The sequence below is a fragment of the Strix aluco genome, chromosome 15 (assembly GCF_031877795.1).
Source record: "Strix aluco isolate bStrAlu1 chromosome 15, bStrAlu1.hap1, whole genome shotgun sequence".
NCBI lineage: Eukaryota > Metazoa > Chordata > Aves > Strigiformes > Strigidae > Strix > Strix aluco.
In genome coordinates, this window is record NC_133945.1 from 10,401,639 (window position 1) to 10,427,487 (window position 25,849).

The window sequence follows — 25,849 nt, forward strand, 5'->3', positions numbered from 1 at the left end:
GTGCCTAGATGTTGGAAGCTGCTGGTGTATTTTTTCTCAGATGTCCTGAAACCTTTCTGAAAACAAGGTGGTGTTCAGTTTCTCAGAGCTTTGTTCTCCCTCTGTGCCTATGCTGTCTCAACACTGCTCTTTTCCTTTCTGAAAATATGACCTAGCCCTTACAGAGTTCCTTATTTCTCCAAAGCACTGTATAAACATTATCTAATTAAGTATATATAACATGCCCTAAAGAATGTTAAGGGAAAACTGCAGCACAGCATTGAAGTTTCCAGTCACTTGATCCAGTGTAAAATCTGATTGAATCACTAATTATTTTTCAAAATGCTGTGCCTAATGACATGTATCAAGACAGGAAGATCAGAGCTGCAGCCAGAAGCATTGGGAGCTGCTGCCAACGAGAGAGGGGCAGTCAGGTAAGTTCTGTGTTCTAGACTTGGTTTGGATATGCACATTAAGGTAATAAACAAAGCAACAAAAAAAAAAGAGGAGCCTGCAGCATTTGGATCTTTCCTGTTTTGATGTATATAATCAGCTCTACATTTCCTGTTGAAATGTTCATTAAAATTGCAGCCCCTGTGATTATGCAGCTGCCTAATTCAAATCAATGGGGCTCCTGAAACAATTTCAGATATTTTTAAATACTGCTGTACAACTTCCTTGTTTACAATGTTATGATTAAGTGACTTTTTTCTAAGTCATCTAAAGCATTAATAGAAATCTCTTTAGCTTTTCTCTAATGTTTTTTTACTCTGAGCGGCTGCAAATAATGCAAACCTTGCTTTATGGCTTTATCTTTTAATTCTTAGTGCAGCATGTCTATTTTTATTGATAACTAAACCAGAAGCCAAATTACACAAGTTCTTTGTAATTCCTAGTAAGCCATAATTGACTTCTTTTGTTTTGGAATCCTAATACAAATAAAAAAAAAATAATAGAGCAGCAGAATAAATAGCACTGAGAGTACAACAGCCATGCCTTGCTTCCAGCTCACCAATTTTTGGAAGCAATACTTGATAATGTCTATCAGCTAAATTACTTTGATGTTATAACTGACACATAGCTGTCCAGAAGGAAGATTATAATGTCCAAAGGGTCAATATACTTCAATAGGTCTCATGCTGAAATGGAGGTCATTTTAGTTTTACTGGAAAGATGCTTTCAAGGTAATTTCAGCTTTTCTGCTTTGGAATGATTCAGGGTGATGCCAGGGTTCTTGTAAGTTTGTTTTAATGGCTTTAGGTTTATTAACTTTTCACTTTTCTAATAACTCAAATACCTTTACTGTTTCAGAAGTCTTGGCACAATTCTGATGTGTTTAAGTTGCAAACATTACAGGAAAATACCTAAATCAAAACACTGTGGGAGAGAGACTGCGTGAACGAGCAGATGTTTACAGTCTGACTTCTGTGGTTGAGAAAAAGCAAACACATTTCTATAAAAACTCAAGTGTGGTAAAAGCATTTTAGTTGCCTGTAGTTTTGTGCTTCACCTACCTGTGAAGGTATTTCTTTAGTCAGCTTTTGCTTTTATTGCCTCATGCCAGGTGTACTTATTAACTCCCTTGTTTGACTCCCCTTGGTTATGGTCCCACTGGGGTGCCAGAAGCAGGGGAAGAGAGTCAGATGTGGCACAGCTCAGAGCTGGCACTTGTGGTCACTTAATCCCTCACTGAGCACATCTGCTTGAGCTGGTGCTGCTAGGTCAAGCATTGGGGTGGCAGATGTGAACGACTGCAGATGTTTTAGCACTGTGGTGTGGTTGAGCCCAGATGCTCTTCTACCAACCTCCCAGTGCTGCCGTCACCATTACAGCAACAGCCCTGCTCACAAAAGGGGGGATGAAATAATGGAAACTGCGCAGGTCCAAATCGGTCAGTGCTGACTAGCGATTGCTAACTGTATTGTTACTGGGTTTAGAAGCAGATGAAGATTTAAAATGAACTCTTCTTCCTTGGTGCTGAAGAAGTAGGATGCAGCCTGTAGGACAGAGAAGTGAGTATTGTTATTTAGATACCATCTTGTGTGTCCTCTTGGTATTCAGGACTTGTGCATCTATTGAAAGTTGGAGGTAAATGCTTTGGATACGGACATGGGAGGGGAATGAGATGGAAGAGGACAAGAAAGACCAAAGCCTTTTCTTATTTTAACAGAGAATAGATTGAATGCGATTTGGCCACTGCACCTTAATGGGTAATCCCCACTCTGAACCTCAGATGAAAAGAAAAAAAATCTATAAGGCTAGGGATAATGCAAGAGGATTTTTGCAGACTTCTCTCAGATGTAAAGTAAGCTACTGAATAGCACAGCCTTTAATGATCACTTTTTCTTCGAGCACAGAGCTAATTCATTGATTTAGCCTAGTTGGGTAAATGTATTTTTTGTTGCTTGCACATCCCACGCACACAGACCTTTTGTATGTACCATTTTTTCCCTTCCTCACTTGTTCCTCAACATATATTTTTCCTAAACCTCCGGCTGACCTGTCCCAGCAGTGCCGTTCATGCCAGCAGCATGGTCTCCGTGGCACTTGGTGTCATTGACCCCAGTGGGAAGAGTTCACAGCAGCAGAGACTGAAATCTTGAAACCAAAAACTGAAATAAATCCTTCTCGTGGAAGACTGCAATGCAAGAGAGCAGATTTCTCTGTGCGCTTCCTCCTTGGGAGTGGTGTGGATTGTTGGAGACCAGGAGTCAAGTCTACATATATGCTATGCTCTTTTTCTATACCAAAATATTCTCTTTGGTGACTAAGCATCATGAATCTCGGTTTCTTGACTGATCTGATTTCAAACAGGCTAGGTCCTGCACTAAGGCAGTGTTTGATTCAGAGCTCTCAGGAGTTAGAGAGATAGAAGAGTTCAAGAAATGCCAAGAAGCAAGAGTATCTTCCAAACAAACAGGGCAGGAAGGAGGGATCTGGAGGCTGTGTAGGTGGAATGCAGACTGCAGTTGAAAAAGGAAAATAACAGTATTCTGGAGCAGGCTATTCTTCGAGCCTGCTACAGCAGTTGGTGTCGGCAGGGCTTGCTGCAATAAGCATGTCAGCCTCTCGGGATTCCCAAAGTGCTCTGTAAACTTCACAGCAATAGGAAATATGCACAGGGATTGCTTCATCCATCACTAAAATGCATCCACGGCTAGCGTGAGATATAGTAACCGCTTAGTGCCATACAGGAACCATCCTTGTGGCAGAAAGTGAGAAGTGTCTTTTTAACTTGAAAGTGGATGAGGCAGAATGCAGTTAGGCAAATGGCATTTGTACAGGACATGAGTGCTGAGACCATAGTCCTGGTTTGTGCCCTCATCCCCAAATAAAAATGCTCCTCCAGGAAAATGCTTTGCCTCTTCTGTAACGGTCCAGGTCTAAGTTTCTTATTTTCTCTGAAAAATGGTATATCCACAGCACAGTGTGCTCCCTGCCATAACCTTTAGTTCATTACTGATTCAGAGAGTGAGTACAGCTATTGAATCAGAGGGTTGGGACCAAGCTAAAGGTCAGGGTTGTGTCTACGTACATAAAAGCAAATGTAACCTCTTCTTTCCAAAAGCTCTAATGTGTGGAGAAGTAAAGGCTCCTATCTGTGAATTCTCTGGCTCTCACATCAGTGTTGTGAAGCAAACAGACAGGTAGGAAAAGACAGTTTCCCAGCTGGGGAGAATCACATCAAGGGACTGATAGAGTTTAGGAGATAGCGGGCGCAGGCACACAGCCATTGTTATTGTCCATGGTGGAAGAAAATGTGTTTCTGCCAGCAAGAGCAGACAATACCTGGGAGCAGTCTGAAAAGCCAGGCTAACTCCCATAGCTTGCTGGCCTCCAAGATAACGCTTTTACCTGTGTCCTGTATCCCACTGCAAAGGTTTCCTGCTGCTGTTTTTTCCAGCTCATGCTTACTTGCCACAGTCTCTGTGCCTCCAGCAGGTTTTGAGCTAACTTTGCACCTCTTTAAACTTTTTTTTGCCTTTGTAGTTTGACTTGTGTGATAGAGGACTAAATGCCTTGCATCTGTAGGGAAAGACAGTCTCTCCTTCAAGACATGCATGGACTTACATACCTCTGCTGTATGTTAAATTGAAGGACTTTGCCTCTGTTATTTGGGATTTCTCAATTGTTAAAACATTTTGATGCCTGTCATTAGTGAAGGGGCATGAGGTTGACAGGATGAGTTTCTCAACGTCCCATATTTACTCACCTGCATCAGTTCTGCTGAGCTTAATTTTAATTCACTGGGTCACCTGTGCTCCATCAGACTGATCTCTGAGGTTTTGTTTCATTAGAACTTTATTACAGAGTTAATTTTATTTTTTAAACCCATCAAATTCAAGGCTGAGCTATGAATTTTCCTGTTAAACAGGAAGATATCCCAGGTCTGTGCTGTGATTCAGCAGATTCTGTGTTCTCAGCCCAGGCTGTCACCAGATCAGTGCTGTCAAATTAAGTAGCATCCTTGACTTTCTTTTCCTTAGCTCCTCTATCTGTAAAATGGAGACAGTGCTAATCTCTCATTTGTGTAACTCTGTAATGTTTGTCCGGTGCTTCAAAGACGCCAAATACAATAAAACTGCCAAGCATCCTTTTGCTAACAGGATTGATGATTTACACCTAAAATGCTGATTTTTGTGCTAAAAGAAGATCACCTGAAAGATACTGCAGTTGGAACCAAACCAAGGAAGGGGGGGAGGAGTAAACCATCTGTTACACAACAGCAAAAATGTTTCAGGGCATTCGCCTGGGAAGGCTCTGGGTGACGAGTTTGGAATATGAAGGCTTATTTATATGGATGGAGCTAATTTTCTCTAAGTTATTCATTTTTCACTTAGGGAATTACCTAATCTTACAAGAGACTCTAGGAGGAAAGATTCATTTATTCTTTGTCTCGTTCAGCCCCAGGCAAGCCTGAAGATGCTCTGCCTCTTCCAGTTCTGCTTTCTTAACTGATTCTATTAATGGAGCTTAAAGGTTTTCTTCTTCTGGATAAAAAGGGTTAATCTTTCTCGTTCCCTCTCACCCTTCTCCTCCTCTTTTTCTGGAGAGTTCTTTTTTTGGCGTCTCTGGCTGTTTCTATCATCTTCTCCCCCTAATCTGCCACTATCTGAAGAATTCATTACATTTCAAATCAGAGGCCTTGCTGCATACATTAGCAGGTTTTAATAGACTTGCCACGACTCAAAAAGGAGGAAAAAAAGAGAGAAGATTTAAAACTCTTGTCTTGCCGAAAGCAGACAGATTGACTCAAAAATGACTCAGTCAATAAAAGATGAGTTTTGAAAAGGCTTCCCTCTGCTCAAAGGGAGCTCGTATTCCAGCGAATTAGGTTTTTCTAAGCCCACTGTCAGAAATTAATAATACATACAGCATGTAAAATGGATTTAGCCCTCTACAGCCTTATACAAACATATCTTTGACTTGCTAAATGTGACATGACTACCAGGATTTTCCAGCCTTTATCCCAGGAGTTTGTCATCTCTCCAGAACGGTGACCTCAGTGGAATTTTTAAGCACATAAAAAAAAATTGCTAAATGAGATTTTTCATTAAGAATATGCTTCTACTTCCCTCACCCTTTTTCTCTACCCAAACCCCCTCTGCCAGACCATTTTATTATTATTATTTGCGGTCAAAATTATGCCAAAAGGTCTAGTTTAAACTCTCAAGCTATTGAGTCCCTTTACTAGACTTTTTCAGTGGCCTTCCTTTGAAGAAAGAGATACTGAGCCTTCTGTGTTGAGCAGAAATTTGGCATTTGGGTAGTTTTTTTTCTGCTGCTGCAAAAAGGCTTATAGGCCATTAAAATATGTCTGTCTTAGAAAAAAGAAAGGGCTTCTGTCTTACTAGATCTACCCACAAGTATTCTTTTGTGATTTGAGGTCTTCACGGTTGGTCCTGCTCACCTTGCTTAAGGTAATTTGAACATGCAGGTGTGAAATCAGTCACCACTCCTGTTTGTTCCTCCACCAAAGTCCCTCAGCTGATAAGAATTAAAAGCAGTACTAATTTAACCTCCTTGATGACTTAGCTAGACCCTTTACTCAAACTGCCTTTGTTCTGCATTTGGATGGAGCTCTAAGAATTCACAGAAGGTGTTGGCTTTAGCAGGTAGGTCCATACAGCTCTCTGGGTGGCTTTCAGTGTTTTCTCATTCTTATAAATCCTACTATTTTAGTTTGGGGCTTTGCTTGGTTGGTTTTTTGGTTTGGTTCCTTTTTAAATTAGATTTCAGAGTGCTTGACTCAGTCCTGAAATCTTCTCTGCATTCTCCCTCTCTCTGGAAGTCTTATTCCTACTCCTTTCCTTAATTATTTATTATGAATTACCCTTTAAGTTACCTTTGCAAAGTTACTGCTTGTCCTCACCTCCTCATGGATCTATTCTCTCCCCTGTCTCTATTATTCTGTGTATTGGCTTTCTTGTCCTGTGCTTGCAGAAGGTAATGCGTCAATGTATGGCAGCATCGTGATGTCTGACTCTAAACACTTTCTCCCAGATGATGTAGAGAAACTTTTTTAAATGTTGGTGAAGAAACAAACACACTGAAGTGCTCCATTTTGGACCATTATGTGCTGTACAGATGTTTCTTAGACTTGAAATAGGCAGAGCTCATAATTTTTTTAATATGTTTATAGGTTGTATGAAAAGCCCGAGCTTAGAGTTGTTGACAATATGCACCCAAAAAGTGCAGCAATAGTTCTTTCTTTCCCATCATCACAAACAGGAAGCTTGCACAGTTTTTCTTGTGCTTCTCTGGCTCCAAAGAGGAGCTCTCTAAACATGGGTGTTGGTGTTTAGAAGAGCTTCCATCAAAGTAACAAAAAGCATTTTTCACAGAAGTGAAGGTTATAAGCTGGTTTAGCACTAGCAAAAGTATTTCACTTCATAAGAAATTTCTACTTAAATCTCCAAGAGCAGACTGTTAAGTTGGGTTTTTTGAGGTTTTTTTTATATAATTTTGACACGTACTAGAAATGACCTGTCCTCAAAGGACAGCCAGTAGAACATCGCCTTCTCCAACACTATTTTCTCCACTGCTGAAGAAATTTGGATGACTGGATCCCTTGGTCCTTCTTGCACAGGCATGAACCCTACTTACTCATTTCTGTCCAAGAGCCATGAGTAACTTCTTGCTTGAAATTAGATAGGGCTTATGCTCCTTGCCCCACTTCGCTCGTGCATGTTAGCCAAGCAAACGTTGGTTCCTGGGTCATATTGTAAGATACAACCAGGAGTTATACAGCAATCCCAGGAAGAGAACGCTTGTCTGTCTTGCAGATGTTTAGTCCTCGGTGCTTAAAAACTGCTGGAAGAACCAAACATGCAGTAGCTAGAAGTCAGCTGGATTTTTGCAGCTGGAAGGTGCTTGAGTCATTCTTCTTCAGTGTCTTTTATTTATAACAAGCCAAGCTCCTTCCCAGGATAAGTCTCCAAAGTTAATGTCCTGTCATCTTGTGTCATAATCAGGAGCTTTTAGTTCTCTTCTGAAGATGTGCTCCTAATGTTGGTATAGAGATGAACAAAATTAAAGGGAACAAGCTTGACTCTTCCTCTAAGTTTTGTGTTGGTTTCCAATTTAGTTCATTTTTTTAATCTGCTCCATGTTCTCTTGACTTGAAAAAGGAGTTTTCCCAGTGAATATTATGTCACTTTAACTTCCAGCTGCTGTGCTGGGACATAGCCACCCAATAATCTCCTTAGGAATAATTGCTGGTGTCTTTTCAGATCATTTTTGTGAAAGGTGACAAACTGCTTGCCACAGTGAGATGTTAATAACACAGAGATGCCCTTTGTTTGAAAGCTGGTGCAGAAATTACCCCATGCAGTTGTTGGAAAGTCAGAGTTGTAATGGTAAGAAGTGAGGAACAGATCCGTTCATTTGCATATAATTCCAGGGCTTATGTGTCATCTTTTGTGTAAACCATACAATTTCCGGCACAGTAGGGAATGTGTGCTCATAATACAGAGGGACAGGAACATGGGCTCACTCTCAGCATGGATCAGGGTTAAAGAGATGTCATCTACTAAAAAGGAGGGGGTAAAAAAGAAGAAAACATGTTCTGCAGGAGCTACATGGAGAGAAACAGGCATGCATATTTAAAGAATCCAAGTTGTCAGACCAGCTCAGGGGAGACTGTACTTCCTGCTGTCCCCTCCGAGTAGGCATCAGAAAAAAGGAAGAATCTCTCTTCTTCCAGGTGTGTATCGAACTGACCTTTCCCTGCATCTGCCCTGAATCACAACGGAGACCTATTGCGTGTTTTTCTTGTTGCTCTTGTAGTCAGAGGCTGCTCAACTGTCCTTTCACCAGTCAGGTACACCACAGATGTCCAAGATGGACATCTTTCTCTCTGACACCAAAATTTAATAAAGACTTTTTAAACTGCAGCTGAGGGCTTTGTAGCATGTTCCCAGAGTAGGTCTTTCAGCTTTTTCATGAAGAGATGTTTTGTTTTGAAAATGAATATCACAGGTACCTGGGTTGTCTTGTGATTAAGAGTCGGAGAGGTCCATAAATGTTTTGCCTTTTTTCTTCTTCCTTCTTTCTCTCTAGGAAGCTAGAAAGTCTCTCTGAGTAGCCAGTCAGTCCCAATGATGAACTTAACAATTAGAGCCTTAGTGCCCATCTTCCAAAATTTCTAATAAAACTGCATGAATATTTAATACCCAATTATTAAATATTTAAAAATTTAAAACTGAACTGGCTTGGAAGTTAGCACGTGATAAATAATTCAGAATTGGGAGAGGAGACTTGGCGCTTGGGCTGAGACAGATGTTACCTTTCCCGTCTGCCTGCCCAGAGGTGATTTTGGTGGTCCTCTAGTCTTGGGACAGTTTGTGGGCATTGCTTGGAGACTTCAAGCCTTGGAGACTTCAAGCCTTTACTTCTCGTTCAAGAGCATTAGCACAAGGTTAAGGGAAATAACCCTTCCTATCCATAATAACACGTCAGACTCCTGCGATGGAAGTAAGAGCCCCAGAGGCTGGAATAATGTGATTGAAAGCCTGGTTATCCAGGAGATGGCTCTGTTTCCAAACATCTTTTATGCTCCAGGGAGAAAAGATTACGCCTGTGTCACATTCCTGAAGTTTCATTATTTGAAAGCCCCTTTTGCCCTCTTGCTGTTCTGCTGCTCCATGCTGAACCAGTGTTTCATTCAGCTCCAGCATGATCATCTTTAAAGGATTGTTTTCATAAAGTGGATACCAGAAAATGAAGTAGAACATGAAAAATACGCCAATAAAAATAGGGCAGAACCTGCTGTCCTGTGAGAGGAGGTCCAGGGCACTCAGAAGAGCACAGAGAGGAAATGTCTGGTGTGATTTTTGAGCAGAGTAAGTGCCTTTGGGGCCTGCTGTAGGAGCGTGAAGAGCAAAGAGAAGGGTCTGGGGAAGCTTTGACTAGTTGGCATCCAGAGTGCTTTTAGGCCAAGAGCAGTATGTTTGCGGTGCCAACACTTCAAAACACTATTAAGGGGATAAATAGGGAAAATAAAAGGATTGAATAGAAGGAGTGAGTGGAGGCTTTTTAGAGCTTAATTTCCTTTGGAACAAAAGCCCTAAAACAAACTCCACAATCTTCTCCCATTAAAAACACAAATAAGGTGGCGTGCTGCAGAGATTTGCCTTTATCTGTTGCAGTGCAATTGTGTTTTCATCCCCGCTGGCTGGCTAAAACGGTGTATATTTTTCCTTGCCGTCCTCTGTGACCCTCCAGCCTGCCCGCATGCTGCGCACAGCGGAAGCGCTTCCATTAGCACAGGCCACGCAAACAAATGAAATGGCAGGCTGACCTTTCAGCAAAGCCACCTTACCTAGGCGATGGGGGCACTGAGCTTTGTCTCAAAGAAGTGAGTTCTGGAGACAGTAATGGTGTTATAATGTCTGTCAAGAAGAGAGGCAGTTCATGGGCAGGAACGGATTTAGTTCAATGCAGTGACGTGCGCTTATTTACAACCGCGCTCCAAATAGTCATGGAGTCTGCAGGGTTTAGGGTTTGGTGTGTGCATCCCAAATAAAAACTAAAGGACGCCTGTATGGTGCCCTGTTCCATCTCAGACTCTGTCTTACACCACATAGTTATTTGATAAGCTACTTCAGAAATGGGAGGAATCTCTTTAGCTGTTCATTAGCTCTATATTTAGATCCATCTGCCCGCAAAGCTACGATATCTCTGTGTTGTGAGCACAGACTTCACAGTGCAGGGAAGAGGGAGAGACAAGATACTGTAAGTCACATAATCTTGGACACTATCACTGAGTCAAAATAGCATTTCTGTGAGTCTCGGCATCAGAATTTGAGCATAGAAAGTAAGAGCAAAACAGCTTTGCTCCTGGGAAGGCTTGAAATCATCTCTTGCCAGTGGTGAAAAGCTTCTGTTCATAGCCTCGGTGAACATCGTTAGATAATAAACTGTAAAGCACTCTCTCATGCAGGGTTGAATATTGTCCACCCTGCATTGTGAATGACTATAACTCCTGCAAAAAATCTTCACTTTGAGAGGGAACAAACATATTTCTGGAGTAGTTTTTCTGTGTTTTTGTTTTAATAGCAGATGTTGGATGCGGTTTCAGAGGTTTAAATAGCATCCAGTGTTTTGAGGTAGTACTAATAGTAGTGATGTGCCAGTGGAAACAAAATAATGGGCAGAGTGCAGGGGAGGTGATCAGACAGAAGATAAACTCATCTCTTAGATGCTTCTGCAGACCACCCCATGTAATCAACAATGCATATTATATATGTTAATTATATAGTCCCTAGGATTAATTCTTACATTAGATACTTGAGCATTTTCAAACCCACTCTTTTTCTTGGAAACAGCCTAGTGGAGAAGCGATTCTCCTTCCTCTGACAAGTGATAGAAGTTATGCCCCTGTTCTTGCTACCAGGCTTCCCTGAACTACAGCCCATGAAAAGTCCCAGTGACTTTTTTTTTTTTTAATAACTCCAAAATAGATTACCTGGAAAACAGGTAGACTGGAAGACTTATGCCTGATATTTGCTGGCCTGTTCTAGAAGCAGAAGATAACTACTTTCCTGTAAACTTAAGTGACACAGTATATTTGTATTTTTAAGGTGAGGCTATTTTTTGCATCTGAAGTTAATGACTAGCTCCAGCTTTGGCTGACATCACTTTGTTCTGGGAAGTGCTTTTGGTCTATAATAGCTGTATGGAAGGGAAATGTGGCTAGAAGACTTTAATCATCATTTGGGGGGTGGAGGGAGGTGTCTTCCTGGTTGGTTCACAATTTATGACCAGTGTGACAGTCCTAACTTCCAAACGGTTTGTGCCATATCATACTAATTGGTGAAGCCTACCTTGGGCGATAAATAGCTCTCCTGAGGTTAATTTATCCTGCGTCTGGGGTGAATGTTGCCATCCCCACTGAGTTCTGTATTGCTGCAAGCAGGCTGTTCACATCATTTAAGCCAATGATTTTAAAGCTACCCAGGGTCTCTTTACACAACGCTGCACTGCCTTCGCTGAGAACAGCGTGGACACGCTGCAGGGGTGCCTGAGGAGCTGAGCAGGGCTTCCAAAAACCCACTTGTTTCCTGCCTCCCCCCACTCCAAAACGGTTTTGCCAACAAGGAGAAGGGCAGAGAAAGCTCCAAGCAGAGCCCACGCTGAGATCCCCTGAGGGAGCCTTTCGCACCGTGGTGGTTCATCTGCCAGGGCTGAATCCTGTACGCAGGCCAACTTCAGGTGTGCTCGTGAGTTTTGCAACCTTGCGTTGTAATCTCAGCATTATCAGAAGAAGAAAAGAAAACCCCTTACTTAATCCTAATCCATATTATATGTGTGTGTAGGTACTACAAGAGAAAGTTCACCCACTTCCATAGCTTCCTCTCTCTGGTCCTCAATGTCCTGCTTCTTTCACCTTAGCCTTCTGGTGTCCTCTGCCACCTCGTGCAGGTTATCTGAGGATAAAGGTTAATTATGGACTTCTTTCCAAGAAATGGTACCCTTGTAAAACTACATGGGTTGTCAGAAATGGGGGCTTCAGACAGCCATCTTCAGTGAAGAGAAACATACAGGAAATGTTCTTGGTGGAGAGCTCTTGGGCAGTGCAAGAGCTGTAGCTGGCGGTGGTGGTGGAGACCTTTTCTCATGATGTGCTGCCTTTGAAAACTCTTTCCTGAGCTGCTGGAAGGGCAAGCTGTGACTGGAGGAGGGGGCCGGGAGATGCACTGAACCATATGGTACATACACGGTTTAAAAATAAACCAATGTTGACTGATCAAATAAATACCACTTAGGTTTAAAATTGAACAGCCAGCGCAGTCTGTTGAATATAAAACTGTTTTTACCTTCAAGAAAAGTTATAATTCATGCTTGTAATGTCACAAATTTCAAGTTTTGCAAAGAGCAGTTTGAGTCTGTCAGACTGTAAGGTCGAATAAGGGTGGTGTGGGGCTGCTGCGCCGGTCGGGTTGTGTGGTCCCACTCCCCCAGGGTATAAAACACACCTATAAAATCTAGCAAAGCGAATTTTATTTCTCAAAAGTAATGGTCATAAACTTGCCTACATCAGAAAATGCTCAGCTCTTCTTCTATTAGCCTTTATTTAATGCGATACAATTTATTTTTATATTGTGTCCTTCACAGAATATCACAGAACTCTTTTCAGACTCTGTTCCTCATAAACTAAAGCTGGAAGAGAAAAATCTCGGCTCAGGGTTTGAACAGGGGAATGAGTGGAAGGATTTCATGTGCAGAAGGGGTGGCATTAGAGGTGCAGAGAGTTGGATGGGAAGGACAGACCTGCAATAGGAGAGTGTAATTAAATAACAATTTGGGGGTACAAGTAGGGGTGATTGCTGGGTGACATTGCACAGCATTATGGAAATGGAGAGAAGCAGCTTGTGTAGGTGGGAGAGAATAAGGGTAATCACAGCCTTGCTTATTGGAATTGAGAAAATAGTGTTTCCTCTTCCCATTACGGACCTTGCACGAAGATGATGGTACTGGCATCCCTTCTGTAGGCTGGAAACAAAATCTAAACAGTCTGTTGTTTAAATAGAACAGAGTTGGTAAAAATACAGTATCCTCTGTAGCAATGTTGTGTAGCATCTGTCTGAGGCATTCTGGCAGGGTCAGCAGGGATGGGAATTCATGTGTAAATACTTTATCCTATGTGTGTTGGAGTGACCCCCAAACATGTTACTAAGGGAAAGTAACCTTTAATGGAGAGTTAGAAAGGACTTCAGGCCTTTCTGAGAGAAAGATGTATTAGCTGGGATTGCAACTGAATTAATGCAACTACACGGCTTGTGGTATCCTTGAGAATGGGCAGAACAAATTTGTGTTTTCCTGGAAAGGACTAGCGATACATTTAATTTCATGCCACTTTTAGCATGCTGAGCGCCACATTGTTTCCTCCCCTGTCCCTGGAGAAAAGGTTAAGTGTGGATTTGGTTTTCTTTGGTGCAGAGACTGCTGTTGCTATTGATTGACCTCACTGAACTCAGAGCAAGAGCCAAAGCTGTGGTATTTCCAGGCAGCTGTGAACATTTTCAGATGTAAGGAGTGTAAAAGCAGTGACATTTTCAGTATGAGACCAAAAAAGCCCAACTCATATTTTATTTATTTATCCAAAATACTTTGAATTATTCATTAAAGTTGATATAAGTGTGTGAAAATACAAGGTGTTTCAAGAAGCAGCATCATTAGGGCAAAGTTAATCATTTGGCAGTATTAATTCTGTAAGAGATTAATGAAACTTTTCAGTGAGGATTTTTTTCCCCCATCAAACTCTTCAGGAAGGGCAGCTTTTTGTATGTACTCTTGGCCAGAATACAAAGGAGATGGGGCAGTACGATTTCTATATATTTTCCTGTTCTCTCTGTTCTCCTCCTTTATTTTTTTTTTTCCCCAGGCAAAGTAAACAGCCAGTCATTATCCCTGACCAAGGCACAGCCTGCCAAATCTCACAGTTATTTTCTCAGTTCTTACTTGTTTCACTAACACTTCAGCAAGGGATGCTTTGGTGTCCCTTCTCTGGGATGAAGGATGTTTTGGTGTGACTTTCCCCATCTGTGGCTTCTGCAGAGCACACCTGCAACTTCTCTCACCTGTTTTGTGCAAGTGTAACAGAGTCAAACACGGGAACTCAAACAGGTACTCTAAATACAGGGATTCTAGTTTTCAGATGCTGTCTTTCAAAGATATAATTAAACCTAATTCTCAAAATGTTGTGAAAGATCTTAAAAGATCAAGACATTCAGTGTTCTGTAGGTAGTAGATAAAATGGGTGGAAACAGTAATGCTATCGTCAGAAACCTGCTCTGTTATTGCACCTCGACCCATCCTGAAAGGATCTCCCTCTGTTCAGTGGCCTCTACAGCTGTTGCCTTAAACGTTGCTCTGAAATATGCTGAATTGCACTCTGTACAAATGATGACTTTTAAACCAATTTTTCCTGACTCTGCTAGAAGTTTGGCGGGAATTAGCAGTATTAGGTGAGGCTTAAGAATTAGCACCATCACATCTTTGAATTCAGACGCAGAGCAAACAATAAGCTGCCTCTTAGCTTAGCATCTTCACTTGGGAGGGGCGGAAATTAGAAAGATTAATTAGTGTCCCCAAGTCAGTGCATATGCTGCTTGTGTTGTTCTCTGCGTGCAGGGAATCTACAGCCACCAGGGCTGTACGTGGGCAAAACAGTGGTACAGAGAGGCTACGTAGGTACCCAGTGCCTAAAAATAGGCATCCTGTGCCATTTTAGACACTCTGAAGCGTCTGAGACGTTGTCCTGGGGCAGGCTGGTATGATGCAGAACCTGCAGGAAATTCCTGCAGAAGTGTGATGGGAAGCTGTGAAAAATATCCTAGGGTGTCTCAAATGACTTTGTTTCAGCAGTGGGATGCCATTCTACTTTTCTCAAGTCTCAGGTTACCTTCGTACCAAGTTACTCTTCTGTGAATCCTCCTCACAATGTAGCTTCTGGGTTGTGTCAGCAGAGCCCTCAATAGAAAGCAGGGGAGTAGTCAGAGTCCTGAGCACTGTCCTGAGTTAATCTGGGAATAGCCCCTAGTTGAATTGTTTCCACGGGATATATACTGCAGGAGGTAGGCATCAGCAGTTCTTATAGCTGAACTGTTGAGGACTGCAATTTAATTGGGCGTAAAGGAAGAGCAATCTCTGTTTTATGGTCAGGGTTCAATGGACCTTTCACTGGGGGCAGTTGCAAACTTAAGCATTCCTATCGTGTCCCTGTGCCTGCTTGTTTTTTTCTGCCCCATCCTAAGCTAAAGAAATACTGTTGGGGAATTGCTAAAGGAGCCACAGAGGGGATGACAAGGCTTTATCCCGTCCTTGGCTGGTGCTGGCACATTCGACCGCATCTACATTAGCAGTTACTGAGTTCAGCACCTTGTGCCAGTGACTGACACAAGGCATCTCTAACAAGGAGATAAGGTTTTTTCATGCAGATGAATTCCTTCAGCCAGGACAACTGACGCGGTAATACACCAAAACTGCCGCAGGCACTGGAAAGAGGGCCAGGAGGAAGGGCGGGGAGGAGGCGAAGGCACGATGTCTGGAGTGAAGGCTTACTAGTCCTTCAGTTAAATTGAAAAGCTCAGGATTTCTTGCATGAAAGACTGATTGTAGTCAGTTTTTCCTTTTTCACCCTGAGGGTAGTGGAGGAAAGCAGTTGCCATCACTTAGGTGCTATTCTAGATTCACATGGTTGTAGGCCAGTGCTGTTGGGTGGGTGATGAGGCTGCAACCCAAGGGGTGCAAGGATGCTCATGATGGCCATTAGCAGTACCAAGTCTGGGAGACAAAACAGCGGAAAAAGCGCTAACTCTTCATGAATAACGAAAGCTGTTCAAGGAGTTCATGAATTAGGGTGCCATCCGCCTCCAAGGTTACAAAAGTCAGGAAAGGCAGTGTCCAAGATGCAGTAGAAAAAGGCAGATTTACTTTTCCAAGGCTAGGCTGCATTTATTAGGAAAAAAAATATCGCTGTTGGACATGTGCAATATATTATAGGCAGTGGTGTCTCTGACAGTGGTGAAATGTTATTTACCACTGCAATGTGATCACTGAATTTTTACTTTCATATATAGGATTTTGTCCTTAACAGTTGCATAGCTGAATGAAGACTGTGAGAATATTGAGGTCAGAGCTGCCAATTAACCTCCTGATTTCAGAAGCTGATTACTTGATTAATCAAAGATCAGACCCAGCTGAGATGGTGGAGAAAAGGTTGTAACAATCCAAGGAAGGGTTGACTTAATCACACAGTGATGAGTGACCCTTTGGGCTTGTAAGCAGGGTTTGGATACTCTACCTCACATTCCTCAGAAATTGGGGAGTTTCCTGTTATAGCAGTGTTTTAATGAACAAACTGCTGATGTTCCCCAAGACTGTCTTGCTCCCCTTGATAAAGCGATGTACAGCTGGGGAGAGACACAGAGTAAAGGAAATACTTTACTCATACATCATCTCCACAGGCTGCTCAGGAAGGTGGAGCTGAATTAACCAAAGGTGAGGAGTTGGCCAGCGTTAACTCTCCCTGCGTGGATGCTCTCACTCAGAAGTAAAGGGACATGTAGTTCTCTTTAACCATTAAAGAGTTCCTGTCCTTGCCTGGGGATTAAGCTCAATTGGATTAAGGCCAAAGTACTTCTGAGCAGGGGCATCCTCAGTGGCATTTAAGGCACTTTAAGTTAACACATTGAATTATTCTTTTGTCCCACCTGGAGCGCCTAACTAAAGCAGTACAGAGCATAAGAGGAGACTCACATTCTCCTGCTGCACGTGCAGCTGCCCAGAGGTGAATCACAGGCAAGTCCATGGCCTTGCAGTTACCATCCTGCGTTCTGCCTGCACTACACTCAGGAGGCCGATGGAAACACTTTTTGGCAAATACTCAAGCAAAAATTTTTCCAGCTCGCTTGGGAAACAATAATGCTTTAGCATAGGCTGTATAAGCCCAGCCAAAAACCTTCCCTCATACTGAAGCAGTCACCTTACACTGAAGTTTCTGCTATCCTACTGCTGGCTCCTGAACTAGCTAAAATAAAGGCGTATGGCCTACGTGGGCTGCAATTAAGTCTCTGATCACAGCACAGTCAAAGCCTTCAACCTCAGAATGACAAAGGTATCCGAGTGAGGAAGTCTTTTTGTTTGCTGTTAGAAAGAGTCAGGTTTTTTTACTAACCCTGGACTGCAGTGTTGATAAAACAGGCTGACTTGGGAGACATCTCTAGTGTATATTAAAGTAAAGCCAATCTCTGTAATTAATGGGGGGATAAATCGAGGTTTAATTACTCAGAAGGCACCTTGGGTGAAAGATTCATGGTAATTGTTGTGTATCCTCTTGAAGGATTCACAGTACTGGCAGCTCCCTTTGTAGCAATAAAACACAGGGTGAGTGGCAGGCAGTCTCACAGGACCTCTCTTTTAGGGACTAGTCCAGTTAAGGTAGCAAATGCAAAGAGGCAGTGGTACTCTTCAAGCTTTTTATCACAATAAAAGTCCCTTCCCAAATCTTGAGGGATTCCTAAGCAGTGCGTCAACTTGAGATCAAAGCACTTACAGTCAAAGGAAGAGTACGTTGGAGGAGATTTCCCTTATAGGCAGCTTCTTCCTGATGCAAGCATACAGAGGCGTATTTCTTACCATTTCTCCACTGTCTTGCTTCGTGTAGCATAACACCCTTCTCTTGGGTTCCGTGTAGAAAATAAGATGTGTGCATGTGGGGAAATGGATGCTATAGCTTTGCATTTTGTAGTACGTTGTTAAAAGGCTGGCTGAGCAAAAGAAAAATCCATCCCACCAAGACACGTCTGTTTTCCTTGTTCCCCAGTTTATTATCTTTTGGTCTGCTGGGGCCAGGAAGAGAGGAATCTAGCTTGCCTGTTTCTTTACTCTGTCTGCTTAATTCACTTTTAAAAAATTTAATTAACCTTTTCCATTCACTTAGTTTGGCTAGCACTGTAAATACGGCTCAAGGGCTCTGTGCTGATGACGTATAACAAAGTACCCATTTTCTTCCCTTACACAGAGCTGAAGAAGCAAGTGGAAAGTGCAGAACTGAAAAACCAGCGCTTGAAAGAAGTTTTCCAGACCAAGATCCAGGAGTTTCGCAAGGTGTGCTACACGCTAACGGGGTACCAGATCGACATCACGACTGAGAACCAGTATCGACTCACCTCCATTTACGCTGAGCACCAAGGGGACTGCCTGCTTTTTAAGGTAGGTCTGCGCACCCCTCACTGCATCTGTTTCTTTGGGTTTGTGGTTTTCAGCATGCCAGAATGTATTTGCTCTTTCTCGGTGATTAGACTCAAAAATCACTGCCCCTCTGCTATGTGACAGGGTGTTCCTTATGAGGGAAGTAAAGATCCTTTCTTCTTTTAAAAAATTACCTTAGAAGATTTGACATCTGGTCTCCCATTTATATATCAAAGTCAGGAGGAAGGAGAAGAGACTATATATGCATAATACCTAAGGCATCTGGCCTTGCACTTCACCTTTTTATATTATCAGTTATATATGCCATGGCAATAAAACCTTATGTAACCATCAAGGTTTCATCCTTACTTCACTACGAGATATATGTCCTTACTGTCTTTGCTATCCTCTAGCTTGTCTGTGTGCCATCATTTCGGCTTTATGTAAATCGGGATCCCTTTTGAGCAGCAACTGATCCTTGTGTGTGTGAAGTGCCATTTCTATGAACAGCACAGATGAGTTGCAATAACAGTCTGTCTTCTGTCAGTCGGATACCTTTATTGGTCTAGCTAGGTGGTCTGAGGTTGGGCTGTGTCTTGATAGATGCTGTTTTTCTTCTGCGTTACCTTCCAGCTAGCACAGCTGGGCTGATGCATTAGAGAGCCAAGGTGTGACATTAGAGTCACCAAGTTGTTAAGTTCCATCTTTATGTTGGTTCAAGTGTCAACAGCTCAAGTTTACAGGTCAGTGGGAGAACTTTCTCCTTCTCGGTGGCAAACACAACTGGCACTTGAAATCATACCTGCTTCACACTGATGCCCCCGGGGTGAGTCTCATTTGTGAGAAGGATGAGGGTTTTGGAGGTGTTCAGTACAGGAGGGAACTCTACAAGTAGGAACTGGAGAAGTTCTGTTTCTGCAGACTTGCAGCTGTGTGCCACATGTGGATTGCTGCAGTATTGTTTCTTTACATATCAGAACAGATGTTTTCCTGTTCTGCAACTTCAGAGCCTTAAAAAAAACCCCAAAATAACCAACAAATAAAGCAAGTGAGGGTAAGTATAAGACAGCACCTAGGATCCTTAGTAAAACTAGGAAAATATCCCTGAAAGAGGTGCATTGCTTGACCTTAGGAGGGTTCAGAACTATCTGAGACGAACAGCAGCAAGAAAAGAAAGCTCAGTGTCCAGGGAAGAGAATAACTGTTGGTTTTTTAAGGTGTTGTCCTTGAATCCTGAAAACAGGTCTCTGTTGAGATGGTGCAATGCTGTTAGCTCTAACACCTCCAGAAGCCTGTGCTCACACCTGTAGTGTTAAATGTTTAGTGAATGAAACTTCAGCAGACTCCTGGAGATGTCTGTTGGATGCCATGGCTAGACAGTACAACTAGCAGTTCTTTTTGCGTCGTAGGAGAGATGGCATGCTTGGAAAAAATTCAGAAAGTGTGAGAAAATTGCTTACTGGCCACATGAACAAGAACTGGCTGGCATCTCAGTAGTTTATCTCCAGTGGCATAAAATTCTCCTTCACGTCATGGCAATAAAAATAATTTACATTCAGGAGAGTGAATGATAAAGTACAGATTCCTCTCCCTAAACACTCTTCTAGCTTTTTTTTCTTCATTCCAGTATTTATTCCCAAGTATGTCCAGAGGATGGAGGTAAGTGTCACCAGGTAGAGCAGATCTTGCATTTCCCAGAGCTAAGTGTGGGTTGCTTACTGATTCATGGAGTTCCTCGGCCTCTCGTACCTCAGCCACCTCTTCAGATAGGAGAAGCGGATTTGCTAATTAGAGCCTGAACAACAAAAACTCAGATTCTTTCTCCCTGTTCAGTAAATCACAGACAGTTCCCACCGTCTGCAGCTTAGAATAGCAGTAGAATATAAACAACAAATTATTTCCTTGCTGAGTCCAGGCAGCTGATCCTCATGTATGTACCAAGGCTTGAATCCTGACTACGGCTTCCAGCGAGGTTGTGTGTTTATGCTGTGGAATTTCTGAGCCATAGCAGACTGTGGGTGTTTGTGTGCATTTCATTAACCCAAAGAAGTCACAAAGCAGGGAATGCTGTTTGTATTTATTCCATTCAAGCAATTTATGGAACAGGGTCTATATAATTAAACCAGAGAAGTCCCCTGGCACTTTACAAGCTTCTGTAGTTTGCCTGTAAACTTTAGAGCATATTTCAGTAGCGCTGCTGGTGGCATTTAATTTTCAGGGAGGCTTCAATGGCAGGGATGCAATAGGAGCTACTGTAATGTAACCCCTTCAAAGCTAAACGAAGATGAAAGATGTGCTTGGTTTTCCTGACCAAGGTATGCTGTTGCTGTAATAGAGCTTATTATCTACATGCTGTATGTGTCCAGCCAATTCACATTAATTGGAATTGCAGCTTCAATGAAAGGGTTAATCACGGGGCCATGCTGTGAATATAAATGACTGCATCTATAAATGAGCACTGAATTCCAATGAAACCGTATCAGCATTTATTGGTGATCCCTATCGATGCAACAGATGAGCTCATCAACTTGAAGGATGTTCCAGTGATTTTTTCAGACCCTCTGTGTGTGAGTGCGTAGGCAGCAAGGCGCATCTCAGACTTCACAGCTCGCTCTCGCTTGTTTGCTCTTTTTTATTCTTTTAATTAAATGCTGTGGAAAGTGGTGTTACTGATTCCTCACCAGGAGTTTAGTTTCTGATGATTTTTTTGTGGTCTGTAATGCATTATAGTTATTGGGGCACTTGACAGTTTCATATTCTGTTCCCGTTGCTGGTACATCAGATGTGTTAGGCCACGACTCAGACTTTGTGTTCTGCATAATGCTTGACTGGTGTGTCTAGGCCAGCCCAGCCGTTACAAAGCCAAGAACTGCATTGACTCCCTTTGTAACAATCCATTAAAGATATCTATTAAAACAAACAAACGTTGCTGCGGAGCCTCAAAATCAGCCTAGCCAACTTGGAATTAAGTGGTGGCAAATCAGGATGTCATTGCTTGGCCGTGTGTGCCTTGCGCTGTTTACCCTTGTCTCTGGCTAGATCCTGAATGAGAGTAAGGAAATGAGGCCTTTAGAAAGGCAATGACAGTTGTTTCAGACAAAGAACGTCTTTTGGTAAACAGAAAGACTGGTCAAATTTGAAGAGGAGATGATTTGGAGACACTTGTACAAATGAACAAACAGTGTAGAGAAATTAAATCATGGGCTTTTTCTTTTTGTGTGGTTAAAGATACAGTCCCAGTCAAAGCATTTGAAGCCAATTAAAGAGTGGAAATCTTTTTATTTTATAGACCCTGTGACTTCAAGGTACTGCTGAGAACAGGAGCTTAGTACCTTTTCTAAAATGCTAAGATATCTTTGTGGACAAATAATAATACCTAGTTTTACATCTAATTTTTACATTTACCTTAAGTAGGGATGTGCAGAGCTCTCTGCTTTGGGGTGTAAAGGCAACATTTTACTACAGAGGTTAGGAAGAAAATTCCCATGCATGCTGCTTAGTTCTTGGGTTGTATCTACATATGCTTTTGCTGCTGCTGTACCTGGCAACATTCAACTCCATCCTCTGGAAATACTTGGGAATGTGAAGCAAGAACAGTGTTCAGAGAGAGAAATCTGTGCTTGATTGTTTACTCTGCTTCAGGTAAACTATTTCCACTGTTGTGGCATGAATGTGGTGCTGGTCACTTTCTTGATAGCGGCTGCATCCAGAGCAGTGTGGCCAGCAGGTCGAGGGAGGGGATTCTCCCCCTCTGCTCCGCTTCCGTCCGATCCCCCCCTGCAGTGCTGTGTCCAGCTCTGGGGACCCTGATATAAGGACATGGACCTGCTTGAGCGGGTCTGGAGGAGGCCACGAAGATGCTTGGGGGGCTGGAGCACCTCCCCTGTGAGGACAGGCTGAGAGAGTTGGGGGTGTTCAGCCTGGAGAAGAGAAGGCTCTGGGGAGACCTTAGAGTGGCCTCCCAGTACTGAAAGGGGCTACAGGAAAGGTGGGGAGGGACTCTCTATCAGGGATGTAGGGATAGGACGAAGGGTAATGGCTTTAAACTGAAAGAGGGGAGATTTACATTAGATATAAGGAAGAAATTGTTCCCTGTGAGGGTGGTGAGGCCCTGGCACAGGTTGCCCAGAGAAGCTGTGGCTGCCCCCTCCCTGGCAGTGTTCAAGGCCAGGTTGGACGGGGCTTTGGGCAACCTGGGCTAGTGGAAGGTGTCCCTGCCCATGGCAGGGGGGTTGGAACTAGGTGATCTTTAAGGTCCCTTTCAACCCAAACAGTTCTGTGATTCTATGATCCTGGATTGAAAAGGCAATTGATCTGATCCTGTGTAACAGCTACATCAAATCTGGCAGTGTTTGAAATCTTTCTGGTTTCAAATAGCTCTACTTTCTGAGAAAGGAGTGCTCAGATTTCTTAGTAATTCATATATAAATTATTTGGGTCTATGTTGGTTGGTAAGGAAGTTAAAACAGACAAACTCTTTCCAGCATCACAGCAGTGTTAAGTGTCTGAGCTCATAAATAGTCCTGACCAGAAGGCTGCCTTTAGACATATGTTGTATATCCTCAGAGCCCAGCCTTGCAGAGTACAGAATTCTCTCTGCTTTCAGGTCTTGCCCATGTTGTTATCTTCTGTCAAAATTATCAAGCGGAAACCCAAACACCAGTGGTAGTTCACTGAAGAGCATCCCCAGTTTGGTAGGCTTTATGCCTTGAAAGAGAATACCCAAGATACCAGACAAGAAACAAAACCGGAAGCATCTTGACACAGCTTGAGAATGTTGCCAGCTACAGGGCTGGCACTTCTTGCTGCGAAATAAAACCTTTATTGGTGTCCTGTTGGATTGGTAATACAGTAATAAAATCAACAGCTTTTCTGCAACCTGTTAAATTAATAGCCACTGCGCACACACTGTCTTTGCATGCACCTTTTTAAGGAATTTTGTAAAGAGTTGGTTTGCAGATCTATAAGGTGAACTGTCACTATCAAACTTCAAGGCGATCTGAAAAGTGCTCCTGATGTGGTTCACTGTGGGTGCAGAGGCAGAACATAGAGGGGTGACAAAGACCCCATGCAAAGAAGGGTACAGTGGAAGGCCAGACACCACCTTTAACTTCCCAGCCTTCCTTTGCTTGCCCCATTGCTTGCATACCCTGCTGTTCTGTTCCCCCTCTATTGACAAGGTGTGTAAAATGCAATAGAGCAGCTATGCGCACAAGAAGTAATAGCTTAATTCTCTTTTCATGAGGAGGGAAATGAGGTTGGATTGAATAAGAAAGAACTCGGAGGCTATTTTTCAAACACAAAGTGATGTTGACAAACTGCTGGCTGAAAGGGGGAGACAAAACTTGTGTGTTCAAACGTGCAGTCTGCTGAGATTCCAGAGCAGCCTGAGCATCAGTTTGGCTGGGGCACACTGATGAACAATGTACATCTCAGAATAAGGAGGATGGTTAATACAGAGATTACTTTTACTCACCTGAGTGCTCTTGTTTGGTCTTGAAGCTGACAGCACTGTTGGGAGCTCTGAATCTGAGTCCGCATGCTCGGCGTACCTGCAGTTTCAGTTATTTCCTCCTTGAACACACTAGAGTATCTCTGAGAAGTATGTTCTAGCTGTTTGTTTCTTCTTGCATCTCTATCTTCTCCCCTCTCCTCCTCCTCACCCTTGATGAGTTTCAAGGGGAGAAAGAAATCACAATTTTGATGGAGTGCTATTCTTCCAGCAGTCGTCTCGCGCTCTTGCACACACAATCAAAAATAACAATGGGGCTCATTGGTGGAGCAGGCCAGGCAGCAAGAGATTGATTAGAGAGTGTAGGCCTCTGTTAACTCCTTATTCTTATTAATTACAAGTTATTTTATTTTTATATTTTGTTTTCAATTTGCCTGTGTGGTTGTTGGAGACTTGATTTCTGCTCAGCTCTGGGAGCACCTGCCGTCACTGTGTGAGCGTGATGCCTTCCTGCCAGACGATTGCGCTGGCATTCCTGGAAGGGTCAGCAAGGACCCCTCTTGTGTTGCACTAATCAGCAGCTCTAAAATGGGAGCCGTTGAGCAATCTATGTTGTTACAGCATCAAATCCTGTGTTTAAATTTCCTATGCATCATTTTCTTTCAGATACTGTAGCAGCCTGTTTCATGTTAGGACCTAACTACTGTCTTCATCTTATTCTGCTTTCTTGTGCTTTTTTACCTCCCGACAGTTTCTCTTACTGCATTTGCTTCCCTAAACAACTGGCTATCCCCTAGGGCAGGGTATGGGGTTTTTTTCCCTTTTTTCTTTTTTTTTCTTTTTCAAGTGAAACCAGTCACCTCGGGGATAGTGGAGAGATCTAACAGAAGGTTTTCTTTTTACTGCAGAATTTCTGAGCAAAAAGATGCTGCTCCAAGACTTCAGGAGGCTGGGCTGAAGCCTTGTTCCAGCTGAGCAAAGTTAACATTCTTTCTCTGCCTCTGTTTCCCATCTGTACGAGGTGGATGATGCTCCTGCCAATGTCACTAGTCTGTTGTGAGGATAAATAGACTGTGCTGATGGGGAACACAGAGCAGCTTTGGGCTTGGGAATACACTCCCCTGTTACCTGTCGGTCTGGCGCAATATTCGTTTCCAGCATGTTGGCACCACTTGCTCCCCTTCCCTGCCATGCCTGTGAGTCTGCCAGGGTAGGCCCAGCCATGCAGGTAATTAATGCTGATGATGTTGGAGAATTATTCCAGTGACTGAGTCGTACCATCCTCCCACTAGACAGGAAAGTGTGAGGCTCTCTGAAAGGTCAGAGATTTGTCTTGCTGATGGGTACATCCTCTCTGTTGGAGTGAGTGATGTGTTACACTATGAGGCAGATACATAACCCATCACTTCAAAAAAGTGGGCCTGTTTTTGGGTAGGGAACATGAGGTTGGCTCACAGATGCCATCTGAGATTCAGATGCCTCTGCAAGTCCCTGTCTGCTTTGTAATCACATCAGCTGTTGGCCCCCAGGTTGCTTTTGCGGTTCCCCTTCCTTTCACTCTTTTGTGCCCCAAGGGCACAGCAGGGCCAGTGCTGTATCTCCAGGTTTCCCTCTGGGTGTCATCCTGCTTGTGGTGGCATGAGCTATGCCTCTCCACCTGCACTTCCTCTCTCTTGGCGAAGAAGCAGAGCACTGACAAAAGGCAGCTTTCAAGTTATTCCCACAAATTCTGCACCTGACTTCAGCCACCATCGCTGTCAGTACTGCTGATGGCAACAGGACACGGCAGACATCAGCCATCCCAGCTGAAGGACCTCAACATCTGTTTCCACATCTTCTGGTGGATTTGGCAGTGTTAGGTTTACAATTGGACTCAATGATCTTAAAGGTCTTTTCCAACCTAATGATTCTGTGATTCTGCAATAACAATAAGTGACTAAATTACTGGAATACACCTTTTTTTTTAATAAGTTTGCAGTTCATCTTCCATCTCCTTTTCCTTCATTAAAATATCTCTTATTTAATGAAATGGGAGAGACAGCCCATGCTTTCTAGGGAGAGTCACGTGCCCCAATATGGAGCACAGTCACTGTTGAGAATTCAATTAAACCAGAGCATCCAGGCAGAGCCCTGGAGGAATGCGTGGTGTGGGATAATGCGTGGGGCAGGTCCTGCCCTGGCTCTGCCTGTGCCCCAAACCAGGCAGCCGCTGCCTCCATC

General features: G+C 43.0%; 1 protein-coding gene across 3 annotated transcripts in view; it reads left to right on the forward strand.

Annotated features, from left to right (window-relative positions):
- The window catches only part of MAD1L1 (mitotic arrest deficient 1 like 1), a 379,581-nt gene that overhangs the window by 267,115 nt on the left and 86,617 nt on the right, over nt 1–25,849 (forward strand). For all 3 annotated transcript variants that reach the window (XM_074841020.1, XM_074841021.1, XM_074841023.1), the window contains one exon: nt 18,008–18,198. In XM_074841020.1, coding sequence (XP_074697121.1) covers nt 18,008–18,198 — 191 coding nt within the window. The remainder of the gene's footprint in view (nt 1–18,007; nt 18,199–25,849) is intronic.